Below are 17,432 nucleotides of genomic sequence, written 5' to 3' on the forward strand. Positions count from 1 at the left end.
GAAGGATGCACTGCAATCTTCGTAGTTGTGGACCGATTGTCCAAAATGGTCCACATCCTGCCGCTAAGAGGTACTCCATCCTTTATGGAAACTGCCCAAGTATTTGTTAAAGAAATTGTCAGATTACATTGAGTCCCTGCAAACATTGTATCAGATAGAGGAGTGCAATTCACTTCACGCTTCTGGAGTAGGGATGAGCCGAATACCCCCCGGTTCGGTTCGCACCAGAACTTGCGAACAGACCAAAACTTTGCACGAACGTTAGAACCCCATTGAAGTCTATGGGACTCGAACGTTCGAAATCAAAGTGCTCATTTTAAAGGCTAATTTGCATGGTATTGTCCTAAAAAGTGTTTGGGGACCTGGGTCCTGCCCCAGGGGACATGTATCAATGCAAAAAAAAGTTTTAAAAACGGCTGTTTTTTCGGGAGCAGTGATTTTAATAATGCTTAAAGTCAAACAATAAAAGTGTAATATTCCTTTAAATTTCGTACTTGGGGGGTGTCTATAGTATGCCTGTAAAGGGGCGCATGTTCCCGTGTTTAGAACAGTCTGACAGCAAAATGACATTTCAAAGGAAAAAAGTCATTTAAAACTACTCGCGGCTATTAATGAATTGCCGGCCCGACAATACACATAAAAGTTCATTGATAAAAACTGCATGGGATTTCCACACAGGGGAACCCCGAACCAAAATTTTAAAAAAAACTGGCGTGGGGGTCCCCCTAAATTTCATACCAGGCCCTTCAGGTCTGGTATGGATAATAAGGGGAACCCCGTGCCAAAATAAAAAAAAAAAATGACGTAGGGGTCCCCCTCAAAATTCATACCAGACCCTTCAGGTCTGGTATGGATTTTAAGGGGAACCCCGCGCCAAAATTAAAAAAAAAATTGGCGTGGGGTCCCCCAGACCCCCACAACCACCGGCCAAGGGTTGTGGGGATGAGGCCCTTGTCTTCATCAACATGGGGACAAGGTGCTTTGGTGGGCTACCCCAAAGCACCCTCCCAATGTTGAGGGCATGTGGCCTGGTACGGTTCAGGAGGGGGGGCACTCTCTCATCCCCCCCTCTTTTCCTGCGGCCTGCCAGGTTGTGTGCTCGGATAAGGGTCTGGTATGGATTTTTGGGGGGACCCCACGCCAATTTTTTTAAAATTTTGGCACGGGGTTCCCCTTAAAATCCATACCAGACCTGAAGGGTCTGGTATGAATTTTGAGGGGGACCCCTACGTCATTTTTTTTTTAAATTTTGGCGTGGGGTTCCCCTTAATATCCATACCAGACCTGAAGGGCCTGGTATAGAATTTAGGAGGACCCCCACGCCAGTTTTTTTTTTTATTTTGGTTCGGGGTTCCCCTGTGGGGAAATCAAATGCAGTTTTTATCAATGAACTTTAATGTGTATTGTCGAACCGGCAATTCATTAATAGCCGCGAGTAGTTTTAAATGACTTTTTTCCTTTGACATGTCATTTTGCTGTCAGACTGTTCTAAACACGGGAAACATGCGCCCCTTTACAGGCATACTATAGACACCCCCCAGTTACGAAATTTAAAGGAAAATAGGAAAAGAGATTTCCCCAGGTGGGGTTTTTTGGCAGCAAGTTTAGGATATCAGACCAATGTTGTATAAAAGGGATTGTATTTTATTGTACTAAAAATAATTTAACACAGGGGTTTTTAAAACATGAACTCTATTATAGAGTGTTTACAAGTCTAGTGGAATCAGACACGCATTATACAGACATATTTTCATAATGACATTGTACAAATATACTCAATATCAGAAATTTAAAGGAATAATACACTTTTGTTGTTAGACTTTAAGCATTATTAAAATCACTGCTCCTGAAAAAATGGCCGTTTTTAAAACTTTTTTTGCATTGATACATGTCCCCTGGGGCAGGACCCAGGTCCCCAAACACTTTTTATGACAATACCATGCATATAAGCCTTTAAAATGAGCACTTTTGATTTCTCCCATAGACTTTTAAAGGGTGTTCCGCGGCTTTTGAATTTGCCGCGAACACCCCAAATTGTTCGCTGTTCGGCGAACTGGCAAACAGCCGATGTTCGAGTCGAACATGAGTTCGACTCAAACTCGAAGCTCATCCCTATTCTGGAGAGCCTTGCGTAAAACCTTGATAATTGAACTAGGTTTGTCCTCAGCCTACCATCCCCAAACCAAGAGGCAGACAGAGAGGACTAATCAGACCCTCGAGCAATATATTAGATACTTCACGACCTTTGTCCAAGACGATTGGGTGTCCTTACTGCCCCTAGCAGAATTTGCTTACAATAATTTCAGTCATTCTGCTACGGGACAGTCCCCTTTCTTCACTAACTATGGCTTTCACCTCATTTTTGCCTGACTTTTTTCCAGAATCTTCAGTCCCAGCAGTCCAGAACACAGTAGACTTTCTCAGTCGCAATAATTGGATGTTGGAGGAGGCGGTGACAAATGCCCAGGCGGACAGCAAGAGGGCTTTCGATAGGAAAAGAAGAGATGAACAGAATCTGCAGCTGGGCAATCAGGTATGGCTCTCCACAACTAATCTCAGGTTGGCATGTCCTTCAAGAAAATTAACGAGGTATCATATGAACTATCCTTACCTGACTCGTTAAAAGTTCATCCTGTATTTCATGTCTCATTGTTAAAGCCTGCAGTACCTGACCCCTTTCCTGACAGAGGGTCCAGACCACCAGAACCTGTTCTGGTTGAGTGAAGTGTGGAGTACGAAGTAGAGGTCATCCTAGATTGTAGGAGATGGCAAAACCTAATACAGTACCTAATTAAGTGGAAAGGTTATGGCCTGGAAGACAATTGCTGGAAGCCTGAATGTAACATTCTCGCAAGGAGGTTGATCCGTGCTTTTTTCCTTGCCCATCCAGAAAAGAAAGGCCAATTAGACATCCGGAGGCTGCCCATTAGGAGGGGGTAATGTCAGGGACTTACTGTGGCAAGACAGAGGTGCGTGCGTGCACACACACGCACACGGGTGCCAGTCCAACGGGCTGGTCAGCAGCGTGTGTGTGCGGGCATGCGCAAGGGCACGCTCCAGATGCGTGTGTGCATGCTAGACGGTGCTTGGCGCCAATGGGCCTTTAAAAGAACAGCAGCTGCACAAGTGCAGTGCTGTCTGATCTGCAGCTTGTGTGTCCTGAAAACCTGCACCTGCCATCTGATCACTTGTATAGACTCTGTTGACTTACGTGATATCTCCAACCCTGACCTCGGCTTGCCTTGACCCTGCTAAAGACTTCCTTATTTGATATTCTGTTGCCAACCTCTGCCTGTTCATCTGACCCTGCTCCAGCTTACAGCCCTACTCTGCCTGACTACCTGTGTTTGACCCGGCTTGTCTCACCTGCTCCAGCCTGCTGTTCTGCTCTGTTTAATTACCTGTGTTTGACCTGGCTTGTCTCACCCTGCTCTAGCCTGCTTCTACTCCTGTGCCTTCCAGCTCACCGGGTCGCTGACCTGCATCTGCCTCTGCTGACACCGGCATCCCGGACCTGGTGGCTCATCAACCATCCATCTGTACCAACTATCACAGATCTCACAGGCACTCCTACCTCACTGTGCTTTTCACGCTACTGTTCCCACTCCAGTGGCTCTTGAACCAGGGCTTTAAGAGAGGGTTATTAGAGTAAAGGGGGCTGAATACAAATGCACGCCACATTTTTCAGATATTTATTTGTAAAACATTTTGAAAACCATTTATCATTTTCCTTCCACTTCTCAATTATGTGCCACTTTGTTTGGTCTATCACATAAAATCCCAATAAAATACATTTACGTTTTTGGTTGTAACATGACAAAATGTGAAAATATATATATATATATATATATATATATATATATATATATATATATATATAGTGTGTTTTATATGTATTGTTGCCGCTTACCACTGTCATGTGTTCCTACATCAACTTAATAGAATATAACCAAAAAAGTGCAGCGCAACAAAAAATATGTGAAAGGTACCTATGATTAATATGATATAAATATGTACATCAACAAACAATAAAACAGCATTAACAATATAAAAGTGCATCAGCTTGCAAGTGAAGTGCAAAAATGACAGTCCACTATATATTAGTTTATTCCTCTGTACAGTGTATAAACACGCACATGGTCTCTTGCCAAATGATAGTCCACTGCTGGTATACTCTCTTTATTAAAATCTAAACAAGACCCTCATCTAGAAGTAAGCAGTCAAAGCTGTAATTTACAGCCAATTTAAACAGGAATTATTCTTTTCAAATGTCAGATTTGCTCCACTTCACAGGTAGTTTAAGAGCATCCCCCTGGCATGTTATTTAAAGGAATTTGCAATTTTAGTGTTTCAATTTTATTAAAATGTTTGCTCCCTGCTAAACTCAAACTTTGCTTTGGTACATGTTCCTCAGGGTAGTGCCCAGACCCCCATGCCATTTGTTTGAAATTGCTTTACCTAAAAAATGGCCATTATTGTTTTTTAACATTTGGTTTCCTCTGACTTCAGTGGGGTTTGGATTTGGCACTCGAACGTCAGCAAAGTTTACTGAACCCGTCTCAAACTGAACCCATGTATATTTGGCTGATCCCTAGTCCTCCAAAGTTTTGGTAAAACTAAAGTTGATTTAACATATTTTGTATGGTTTGACGGTAAGATGTTTGATGAGCTTTAGTGTAATACTTCATCCAAGACCAAAAACATGTCCCAGCTCTACTCCATAGTAACATAGTTAGTCAGGTTAAAAAAGTCCATCGAGTTTAACCAGTAATAAAAAAAAAAAAAGAAAAAATATATAGAAAATTTCCATAAACAGAAACATTTACCCACAGTTTATCCAAAGAAGAGGAATACTCTTATAAGGCATGGGTAAAAAATTCCTTCCTGATATCGTCAGGCAATCAGATCTTCCCTGGACCAACTCTTTCTAGTGTTATTACTTACAAATGGTCATATCCAGTTATATTCTGTGTATTTAGGAATGCATGCGGCTTTAAAAAAATAAATAAATAACTAGGCTGGCTTAAACGAGTTCCTGAAGGATTCTATTACATATTTTCACAACTCCTACTATGAAGAAGTCTTTCCGTATGTGGAGGTTAAACATTGTTTCCTTCAGATGCAAAAAATACCCACTGTACTTTATTTGCCTATATTTTGTCTAACTGGTCCTGAGCCATATCAGATTTAAGCCATTGCAGCTCAGCTGAGGCTGTGGCACTACCATCTTCATTGCTGGCTTGGGTTATATCATTTTCCTTTGTATACACAGAGCTGAAAAGGGTATATGGGCAAATTGTTAGATGGTGTAATTTATTTATTTTTTTTGCTGGCTATCTCATAAATGTGCTTGAAAATTGGTTTGCTTAGCTGTTTGCAAAGCTCTTCCATGTGCACATTGCTTTAAAAGCTAGTTATAAATGAGGGTAGTTCCCATTTTTGTATATGGCTGTATATGGCACTGGGACACATTAGATGCGTTCAACTGCCATTGAGCTCTGCTGGTGTATCCCTGTGCCTTAAGGGGAAACGGGCTCCCTCCAGGCATATCTTCCCTTAACTTACCCATTGCTATATATGTTTCAACATGGAGATTTTCATACACGCACTATACAGAGGGTCCTTGATGAGGCAGTGCGGCTTTGACATTTCACAAATATTATGCAACTAAAACCTCTGATTTTAACTCATATTTTTAGACTGCAGCATTTGATTTTCATTTTACTGGCTAACTGGTGAGAGTATTGACAAATTATTTTTGTTTTGTAAAGTCCTGTGTGCAAAGTTCTGCCATGTTCTTATTCTAAAAGCTAATTATAAATTGGGGTGGTTGCTATTTTTGTTTATCTTGCTATATATGGAAAGGGGACTATATACAGTGTGTGTCGCTGCAAGTTTAAAAAGGAAAAGGGTCCCTCCCGGCATACCTGCCCTTTATTTATCAATTGCTATATATGCTCCAACATGGGGGCTCATAATTTGGGGCAATTGGCATTTTTGCTTTACCTACATACTCAGGCATGATCTTTGTATAGTTAGTATATTTAGAGAATTTTTAGGGGTTCGCCTTTTTTTTTTTTCCAATCTGTCATTAACATTGATTTTTTTTGAAGACTTACTTTTTACATTTTATGTTTCTTCATTTTTGTATTTTTAAATGCCCTTTTCTTATTCTTTATGGGTTTTTTTTTAGCATTGAACGTGAGCCACATTAACTTTCTGAACACATTGGAATATATTTTGTAGTGTGTTTGCGTACAGTCGATTTGAAACATTCCCATTTCTGTCCTAGTTTCTTAGCTAAAAATATTATCTCTCAGTCTGAGTCTTGGAGAACAGCCCTAAGCATTGGAAAATGTGTTCTCTCAAAATTAAGTGTTTTTACAACTTAAATTAAATCTAATTATATCATAATATAGTCACTGCTACCCAGATTTTCTTTTATTTGGACATTTGTAATAAGCTCCTTATTGTTTGAGATTAACAGGTCCAGAGAGCATAATTTCTAGGGCATCTATAAACTGTACCATACAATTATCTTGTAATATGTTTATACATTTTTCTCTTTTACTATTCCATCTCTTGGAAGAACTAAACACTTTACTGGCAATTCTTAACTGCTAATGTTTTGGTTATAATACAACACAATTTTTCTGTGGGATGTTAAGATGTTTAAAAGTAAGAGCTATAGTTGAGATTTTGTCAGGAGGATGAGGTCATTAACCCAAATGAATCGCAGACCCCTTTTCTTTCAGTGCCTTAATGCTGCCAGTGTTTGATACAGGGCAATGATCCAAGATGAATAACCCATCAGTGTGTGATATAGATATCTGGTACAGACTCAGAAAGAAGGTGTCCATGGAGAGCCAAAATTTAACGGTGGTCAGAATAGCTTTTTTAAAATTGTCCTGCAGATACAGACATGACATGGAGTGGCACAGAATACCACCATTAAGTATTTTTGTTCATTCAAATTGTCTGTGAATTGAAATACCCCAACAAGACCTGTAAGCATTTCTGTTAAGTAAAATAACACTTGGTTATATTGCATTTACCTGGGATATCTACATGGAACAAGGAAAGAATCTTCAGAAGAAACACAGGAATCCAACACACGGCATCTGAAAACACTATGAAGAAAAATCTGTTGGCAACAGCGACATCCATGTGAATGTGGCTTCTTATTTCTGAGGTCTGCAGAGCTGTCTTCTGTATGGAACAGAACATGCTGACATAGGAGAAGACTATAATAATAAAGGCGACCAGGTTAACACCTATTAGTACGAAGTAAAAAGAAAAAAAATGGCATCAATAAACTGGTCTAGACTGTTTCATTCCAAGTATATTGCTTATTTTTGATAATAGAATAGTTATACTCTAACCAGTATCTAGCTTATGAAAACAAAAGATAAAGCATTAGAAAATGCATTTGTGTCACACTCAATTGTTTAAACCCTAGTACCGGGCTTTACTCCTTCTGTGAGGTAGCTAGCTTCTGGGTTCTGCCAGCGCTGCAGCCAGTCACAGAGGGGATGCTGTCATAAACAGCTAGTTGGCATATGGCTCAGCATTTGAGCAATGAGTCCGCCCCAGTGCCTCAGTGCTGCTTTCTCCAATGCTTTCTAAGGCCTTGTGAACCTCCCTAGTACTTCAGTGTATTCTCTGTTCCTGTGACCCTGTAGACTTTAGCTTGCATGCTGCTTCTGTGACCTCAGTGCCCTCCAGACTGTATCCTGCTCCTGTTACCCAAGTGCACTCCAGCATGCATCCTGCTCTTTCCAGACTGTGTCCTGCTCCTGTTACCCCAGTGCACTCCAGTATGCATCCTGCTCCTGGGACCCCAGTGCATTTCTGACTGCATCCTGCATCTGTGACCCCTATGTATTCCAGCCTGCTTCATGCCCCTGTGATCCCATGCATTCGTCTCTGCTTCTGATGTCCCACTGTGAGTTGTTGACATGCCTATGCTGCAAGAGACTCTTTCCTGAACACCTGTACTTTGTTCCTGGTAGCCGCTTGAGTGAGTCAGAAGGCCGCAACCTTGGAGTTGTCAACAGCAAATCTCATCACCCCTTGTACGGTGCTCTGGTGAAAATCAGACGGCTCCTTAAACTCTGCACCTTGGCCCTTCTAATAGCTCTCACAATTGCTGAATGAGCAAGTACATGGACTCCACTTACCTAAATGTCATTGAGCATATAATCTCAGCAGTGTTATTTGCCTCTTTGTGACTCCTCACTTTCTGTATCTACTGTGGCTTGCGCCACTGCATTGCCAGAGTTCCTACATTACTACCAAGTCCTGGTCAGCCAGTCTTCCCCCCAGTGGGAATGGATCCCCCATCTGTAAAAAAATTATTGATGTAGCAAGAATACATGTAAAAGTAACCCAATGGTCGCTACCACCTCAAGGTGGTCTAGGTCTGACACTGACCTTTGTGTCTCATAGTCATTTTTGGTTGACTGGTTATAGCAGTGTTGTGACTGCCACACAATATAGTGTGTGGGTGTTACTATTGGGGATTATGGGCACTGTGTCCAAGGCAGCATGCTATGTGAATAACTGCAGTTCTTCTCTAGGGCAGGATTATAGCAGAATGGACACTGTAAAAAGGATTCCTTAGAAGTGGCAATTTCTCTCAAATATAGCACTCCTGGGTAGTCGGTGTTCTACATATCAGTTCTTCTCTCTTTCCATCTAGCTGTGTATGTTGTGCTGAGTACTGATAGAAACATGTGACCATCCCCAGACCTGAACACTACCTTAAATCTCCAGGTTTTTCATTTAACCAGTGGGTTGAATGAAAAATATTGACTTATTTCCCCATCCACATATTCGAGGTGGGTGGAGAAATCCACCCTGCTGAATCGTATTCTGCAGATAAGGCTTCCCCACTATCAGAATATACAGATCAGCACTGCAGTCTATAGCCCACAGCACTGATCGAGTGCCTTTTTTCCAATAGGGCAGTTGAACAGAAGTCAATTGGTAGATCGACTTCTGCTGAACCACAGCGGCCATACATGAATCGAAATTCGTCCGGTCCCTACTGAACCGGCCAAATTTCAATCCATGTATGGCCAGCATAAGGAGCACTCGATAACCACCAGTAAAACCTTTTGCCACATTATCTGATATAGAAACATGTCTGTAGGGTAAAGCCAATAATGGCTCACTAGCTGAAAGAAATAGCCATACTTAGCTATGATAGAAAATAACTATATTCAGCTGTGATTGCACTTATATAGCATACTGTATTTCATCTTGCTACCAATTTACATTACAACATTGCACATACTTTTATGGTCACATGGTCTGACATAATTTTATTTTTCTTATCATACTGACAATTTATACATTTATTTATTTTTTCCATGTTTCCCTCAGAAAAATCACGTTTTTACGAATATACAGTATGTGCCTGGTTGCTGTGGATAAAAAAAAAACACTTTTCCATTTCTCTAGTTTTTAAAAGGGACTCAAATTATTTTCAGTAATAGTTTTAAAGTGGCCCTTTCTTTTATATATATAGAGGGCAAAGCAAAAGGGTCACTTAACTGTCCCCCCTAATCCTAGCCATTTACCTTCTTTATTCCTTCATAATTTCCAAACTGATTTTCTGAAGCTAGCTTACACAGAGCTATGGACTCTATTCCCAGCTCCATGTGAAAGTATTGGGCTAGTAATCCTATTACTTTGCTTGCATGGCATGTAAAGTTAATGTGGAACTTTGCACTGAATTGAGAAACTTGTGAGTGGGAAGAATTTTTATTGTAGAAGAGACATACTGGGGGTTATTTACTAAAACTGAAGAGTGCTACTCTGCTTAGAAACAAATCGGCTTCCAGGTTTTATTGCCAAAGCTTAACCACTTCACCCCCGGAAGGTTTTAACCCCTTCCTGACCAGAGCACTTTTTACAATTCGGCACTGCGTCGCTTTAAATACTAATTGCGCGGTCATGCAATGCTGTACCCAAACGAAATTTGCGTCCTTTTCTTCCCACAAATAGAGCTTTCTTTTGATGGTATTTGATCACCTCTGCCGTTTTTATTTTTTGCGCTATAAACGGAAAAAGACCGAAAATTTTGAAAAAAAATGATATTTTCTACTTTTTGTTATAAAAAAAATCCAATAAACTCAATTTTAGTCATACATTTAGGCCAAAATGTATTCGGCCACATGTCTTTGGTAAAAAAAATGTCAATAAGCGTATATTTATTGGTTTGCGCAAAAGTTATAGCGTCTACAAACTAGGGTACATTTTCTGGAATTTGCACAGCTTTTAATTTATGACTGCCTATGTCATTTCTTGAGGTGCTAAAATGGCAGGGCAGTACAAAACCCCCCAAATGACCCCATTTTGGAAAGTAGACACCCCATGGAAATTGCTGAGAGGCATGTTGAGCCCATTGAATATTTATTTTTTTTGTCCCAAGTGATTGAATAATGACAAAAAAAAAAAAAAAAATTACAAAAAGTTGTCACTAAATGATATATTGCTCACACAGGCCATGGGCATATGTGGAATTGCACCCCAAAATACATTCAGCTGCTTCTCCTGAGTACGGGGATACCACATGTGTGGGACTTTTTGGGAGCCTAGCCGCGTACGGGGCCCCAAAAACCAAGCACCGCCTTCAGGATTTCTAAGGGCATACATTTTTGATTTCACTCCTCGCTGCCTATCACAGTTTTGAAGGCCATAAAATGCCATGATGGCACAAACCCCCCCAAATGACCCCATTTTGGAAAGTAGACACCCCAAGCTATTTGCTAAGAGGCATGGTGAGTATTTTGCAGCTCTCATTTGTTTTTGAAAATGAAGAAAGACCAGAAAAATTTTTTTTTTTCTTTTTTCAATTTTCAAAACTTTGTGACAAAAAGTGAGGTCTGCAAAATACTCACTATACCTCTCAGCAAATAGCTTTGGGTGTCTACTTTCCAAAATGGGGTCATTTGGGGGGGTTTTGTGCCACCTGGGCATTCCATGGCCTCCGAAACTGTGATAGGCAGTAAAGAGTGAATTCAAAAATTTACGGCCTTAGAAAGCCTGAAGGCGGTGCTTTGTTTTCGGGGTCCCGTGCGCGGCTAGGCTCCCAAAAAGTCTCACACATGTGGTATCCCCGTACTCAGGAGAAGCAACAGAATTTATTTTGGGGTGTAATTTCACATATTCCCATGGCATGTTTGAGCAATATATCATTTAGTGACAACTTTGTGCAAAAAAAAAAAAAATTGTCTCTTTCCTGCAACTTGTGTCACAATATAAAATATTCCATGGACTCGACATGCCTCTCAGCAAATAGCTTGGGGTGTCTACTTTCCAAAATGGGGTCATTTGGGGGGGTTTTGAACTGTCTTGGCATTTTATGCACAACATTTAGAAGCTTATGTCACACATCACCCACTCTTCTAACCACTTGAAGACAAAGCCCTTTCTGACACTTTTTGATTACATGAAAAAATTATTTTTTTTTGCAAGAAAATTACTTTGAACCCCCAAACATTATATATTTTTTTAAAGCAAATGCCGTACAGATTAAAATGGTGGGTGTTTCATTTTTTTTTTTCACACAGTATTTGCGCAGCGATTTTTCAAACGCATTTTTTGTGGAAAAAACACACTTTTTAAAATTTTAATGCACTAAAACACTATATTGCCCAAATGTTTGATGAAATAAAAAAGATGATCTTAGGCCGAGTACATGGATACCAAACATGACATGCTTTAAAAATGCGCACAAACGTGCAGTGGCAACAAAATTAATACATTTTTAAAAGCCTTTAAAAGCCTTTACAGGTTACCACTTTAGATTTACAGAGGAGGTCTACTGCTAAAATTACTGCCCTCGATCTGACGTTCGCGGTGACACCTCACATGCATGGTGCAATTGCTGTTTACATTTGACGCCAGACCGACGCTTGCGTTCGCCTTAGCGCGAGAGCAGGGGGGACAGGGGTGCTTGTTTTTTTTTTCTTTATTATTTTTTTGCTTTTTTATCTTATTTTTAAACTGTTCCTTTCATTTTTTTTTTACTCATTTTTATTGTTATCTCAGGGAATGTAAATATCCCCTATGATAGCAATAGGTAGTGACAGGTACTCTTTTTTGAAAAAATTGGGGTCTATTAGACCCTAGATCTCTCCTCTGCCCTCAAAGCATCTGACCACATGAAGATCGGTGTGAAAAAATACTTTCCCAATTTCCCAATGGCGCTGTTTACATCCGGCGAAATCTAAGTCATAAAATGCTCGTAGCTTCCGGTTTCTTAGGCCATAGAGATGTTTGGAGCCACTCTGGTCTCTGATCAGCTCTATGGTCAGCTGGCTGAATCACCGGCTGCATTCTCAGGTTCCCTGTTGAGACAGGAGAGCCAGAGAAAAACACGGAAGACGGTGGGGGGGGGGCATTCCTTCCCACTGCTTGTAAAAGCAGTCTAGAGGCTAATTAGCCACTAGGATTGCTTTTACATGAAAGCCGACCGCTGGCTGAAAAGAATGATACCAAGATGATACCTAAACCTGCAGGCATCATTCTGGTATAACCACTCAAAGTCGTGAATGGCGTACCTGAAGACAAAAAAATGGTTAACAATAAAGCACAGTGAACAGTAAAGTATAAAAAATTGCATACCTGAAAAGCAAACATGATAAAACATAATAACAATAAAACATTGCAGAATAGAATACAGTAAAAAAGAGCAGAACAATAGAGAGAGAGAATAGAGAGAGAGAGAACAATAAAACGACAATTATTTATTTTTTTTTATTTTTGTTTGTGTTTGTTTTTTTTTTTTACACTTTTTTTTGTAACTGTAACTTTTATAACTGTAACCGGTTCCAGGTTCGGGTCTCTCAAAATGCGATGGCATCTTGGGAGACCCTGTGAAAGTGTGTCCTAGTCTGTGCAATGCTGTACCCTACGCTAATACTCAACTAGTGCATGGTAGCGTTCAAAACATTCACCAATGCAAAGACCAGGATTGTCAGGACAGGAGGGACAATAATAGCGGGTGTCACGCCTATATCCGCGCTTGCTGCAGACACGACATCTTTTTTGGGGGGGTTCGTTGAGTAGGGGTACTCGGGAGGACATAAAGAAAATGCCTCTCATGCAGCCGACTGCATTTGGTTGGGGATGTGAATGGGGGAAGTACGGGTGCTGCAGAAGCGGTGGGTTCCCAATTAGGATTGGCGAATGCAGCAGGAAGGGCACTATGGGCACGACGGGCCTGTGTTTGTCTTCTTGGTGGCAGCGGGACACTACTTGTGCTTGCCACCTCACCAGCTTGAACTGCACTTATGGGACTCGCCACGTCACCAAGTGTTACTGCAGTGCTGGTTTGACTACGACCGGGGTGTACTAGGCCGCTGGCGCTTGCCAGTTCACCAAAACGCTACAAAAAAAAACTGTTAGCGATCGCAGGGATCAGACCTGACTCTGCGAACGCTGCAGTTATGCGTTTAGTGTTTTGTAAGTGACAGTGATCGATCGATACTGCACTTGGGTGGGCTGGGCTGGGCCGGGCGGAGGGGCAAAATGCAGGTGCTAGCAGGTATCTGGGCTGATCCCGCTAACACTGCGTTTTTGGGAATCCTAAACTGCTGGGGACGCTAGTATAGATCTGATCGGATCAGATATTGATGCGTTCAGATACTATACCACTAAGGGAGGTGTACAGTGCGTGCGTGGGTGTTAGCACTACTGGCACTAACCTGACGCTGCCTGGGGCTGGTGCTTGCCATTTCACCAAAACGCTACCAAAAAAACTGTTAGCGATCGCAGGGATCAGGCCTGACTCTGCGAACGCTGCAGTTATGCGTTTAGTGTTTTGTAAGTGACAGTGATCGATCGATACTGCACTTGGGTGGGCTGGGCCGAGCCGGGCGGAGGGGCAAAACACAGGTGCTAGCAGGTATCTGGGCTGATCCCGCTAACACTGCGTTTTTGGGAACCCTAAACTGCTGGGGACACTAGTATAGATCTGATCGGATCAGATATTGATCCGTTCAGATACTATACCACTAAGGGAGGCGTATGCTGCGTGCGTGGGTGTTAGCGCTACTGGCGCTAATCTGACGCTGCTTGGGGCGACGCATATCACCGCCGGGCGATCGGGGGGCTAAACCTTTATTCGGTAATAAACGGCGGGTTCCCTGACACTATAAAAAATAAACGAACTAACCAGCATCACCCGTAATGGTTATACGGTGATCAGTGGTGAAAGGGTTAACTAGGGGGCAATCAAGGGGTTAAAACCTTTATTAGATAGTATATGGGGGTCCCTGTCGCTATAAAACGCTGACGGCGAACCTAAATATTTACGTCCCTAACTAGCGTCACCAGTGACACTAATACAGCGATCAGAAAAATGATCGCTTAGCGACACTGGTGACAGGGGGTGATCAAGGGGTTAAAACTTTATTAGGGGGGGTTAGGGGGGTACCCTAGACCTACAGGGGGCTAATACTCACTGACCTAACACTTCTAACTGTCACAAACTGACACCAATCAGTAATCAGGAAAAAAAAAAAAACAGCTTGGTGTCAGTTTGTGACAGGGGGGTGATTGGGGGGGATCAGGGGGCGATCGGGGGTGTTTAGTGTGCCTGGCATGTTCTACTGTGTGTGTTTGTGTTTTACACTTACTTGGATGTCTTCTCTCCTCGGCGTCGTAACGGAAACTGCCGAGCCGAGGAGAGATGACATCACATCCTCTGCCTGTGTGTACTATACACAGGCAGGGGATGTTTCTCATTGGCTGGGAGCGATCGCGAGGGGGGGGCCATGGTCGGATGGCCTCCCCCTCATCTCTGATCGCTGCCAGACAAATGTCGACCGCCGCTGGCACCGGGGGGGGGGGTCCGATCGGACCCCCCGCCCGCGGGAAGGCAATCACATACCAGGTACGTGATTTTGCCTGCCCGTGCCGCTCTGTTCACGTATATATGCGTGAGGCGGTCGGCAAGTGGTTAAGCCCTCCTTCACACTTGTCATGTGATTTGGCAGGCCAAATTGCATGACAAGTCACACCCCAGCAATGGCACCGTTCAAATCAGTGTGACGCCGACTTTGCAGTGCCGCATCGATTTGAAAAAGTAGTTCCTGCACTACTTTTGGTCATTTCAGGTGCAACTTGCATAGATATTTGTGCATGAAGCCGCACAGATGTCTTCAAAGTTGCACCTGAAGTGACACTGACATGCAGCTTTGAAACTCTGCAATTTCAGATGAAGTTGCATGATTTCAAAGCCGCATTCAATGTGAATGAGGGGTAATTGAACAAGCTGAAGTTACAAGCTGATTTGCTACCATGCACAGCTGCACCAGCTTTTGAGTGCACCAGTTTTAGTAAATACCCCCCACTATGTCTCTTTTGCAATAAAGGCCTTCCTTCTTGCAAGAATCTTTAGAATGTACACTGCTACATGTCCACCTTTTCTTCTCTTAGGTAAAGAATGTCCTTGGCCCTTACAGGGAAGAGGTGAATTGCAAATGAAAATATAACTCACCTAGAAATATTCCCAAAGAATATCCTTTGCCTCCAGGCTCTTCTGTTTGATCCGGATACAAAGGGAAACAAACCCCATTTTTTCCGTAGTAATTTCCAAAAAAGTCTTCATTCCAGAATGGAACTACAGCAATTATAAATCCAATGACCCATATCATCATCAAAATTACAAGTGTCTGTCGTCGGCCTGGACGAATGTTGCTGAATGGAAATACAATAGCTAGGTACTTCTCCAAAGTCAAGTAGGTCAGAAGCAGAACAGAAACTTCTGTCGACAGCATGGCAAGAAATCCAAGGCTTCTGCATTGTAGGCTTTCCATCCATAGCAAGGCATACTTTTTATACTGACCCCGGTACTTAACATCAAACACTCCAATAAAAAACAGATAGACGCCCATCAGACAGTCAGCACCTGTTGGAGAGAAGAAAAGTGAAAGTTTTAATGTACTGCCTATATGAGACTGATGAGACTGATCCATGTTTATACAATATATACATCAATGGCGGCCACTTCATTAGGGGCGCAGGGGTGCCGCTCCCCTAATCCATGCGCCCAGCCCCATTAGGGGCGCATGGATTTCAATGTTTTTTTTTAAGCACATGATTAGAGCCTGAGGCTCTAATTGGCTTCAAAAAAGGGTGGGCTAGGGGCACAGAGCACTGCGCCCTGAGCCCACCCAGCTGTGTGACATTAGCAAATTAATATTCGCTAATGTCTTCCTGCTTTTCCTCCTGGCCCTCTCAGCGGTGACAGCGCAGCACTGGAGGGCTTTGTTTTCAGGTAAGTTTCACATAATGTTTTAGTATGCGATGTCTTGCAGGTTGCCTGCTACTGTACATGCAGCCAGTGTCATCACCCACGCATGCACTCTAAAGGAACGGCCAGTCTGTGCCGTAAGCGGCGGGTCCCGCGCACATGCATGGGAGTGATGTCATCACGGCTTTGGACACTCACCCAGCCGGAGTGTGCGAACCTGGAAGGAAGACCGAGTGAAGGTGTCAGCCCTCACAGCGTTGACAGCGTGGCTCTGGAAGGCTTTGTTTTCAGGTAAGTTTCAAATAATAAATATCATATTGTGCATACTAGCACAATATGATATTGCCTTGCAGATTTAAAAAAAAACAACACAGCGGTTTACGACCACTTCAAAGCTCCTTATGCTTTAAGAGGAACTGCAGTTGGCTCACTTGATTTGTAATAAAAAACATCTTTTCCATTCTGAAGCTGCTTTGCAATCACTTTGCATATTATTTTATATATACTGTGATTCTGTACTTGCCAAATATGCTGCAGAAATCTCCCTCCACTAAGTCTGGTTGCATCCATTTTAACTGTGGGCAGCTGAAGCTGCTGCTTGTTCACTTCCTGGATTTATACAGATACACAGAGGCACACCTCGAGCTCTGCAGCCCTGCAGCTTTTATTGGCCCTCTTATAACTCATCCCCCCCTCCCTTCTTGGCAAACTCTCACAAGAGTGAGAAAGAGAGAGTGCAGTGCATGATGTCATAAGCCTAGGCTAATGACCAGACAAGAAACAGGAAGTGGACTGTATAAGGTATTTACTGGCAGAAAAAAAATGTTTTACTATCCAAAGTTAAAACAACAAGGGCAGAAGATTTAATAGATGGAAAGTTGAAAAAATGACTGAAGGTCCACTTTAAGGTAAAAAAACCTTAGGCATGCAGCCTCCCTAAATACTTACCTGAGCCCAATCTTGATCTAGCAATGTTCACAAGAGCAGAGGCTCTCTTGGCTCTCTCTCTTCAATGGTTCAGAGGCAGCAGCAGGAGCCTTCTGTCAATCATAGCCAGTGAGGAGTGGGTGGGGCTGAGACACACTCTATGTGTCAATGGATACACAGAGCTGGCTTGGGAGCGAGCACACACAAGTGCCCCCCCATAGCAAGTGGCTTGCTA

General features: G+C 42.4%; 1 protein-coding gene across 1 annotated transcript in view; it reads right to left on the reverse strand.

Moving 5' to 3' along the window:
* RXFP2 (relaxin family peptide receptor 2) overlaps positions 1-17,432 on the reverse strand; it is a 512,938-nt gene that overhangs the window by 10,658 nt on the left and 484,848 nt on the right. The window contains exons 16-17 of the mRNA XM_073613352.1: positions 15,515-15,925; positions 7,056-7,274 (exon numbers count right to left, since the gene is read on the reverse strand). Coding sequence (XP_073469453.1) covers positions 7,056-7,274; positions 15,515-15,925 — 630 coding nt within the window. The remainder of the gene's footprint in view (positions 1-7,055; positions 7,275-15,514; positions 15,926-17,432) is intronic.

This window comes from Aquarana catesbeiana, linkage group LG02, assembly GCF_042186555.1.
Source record: "Aquarana catesbeiana isolate 2022-GZ linkage group LG02, ASM4218655v1, whole genome shotgun sequence".
NCBI classification, from domain to species: domain Eukaryota; kingdom Metazoa; phylum Chordata; class Amphibia; order Anura; family Ranidae; genus Aquarana; species Aquarana catesbeiana.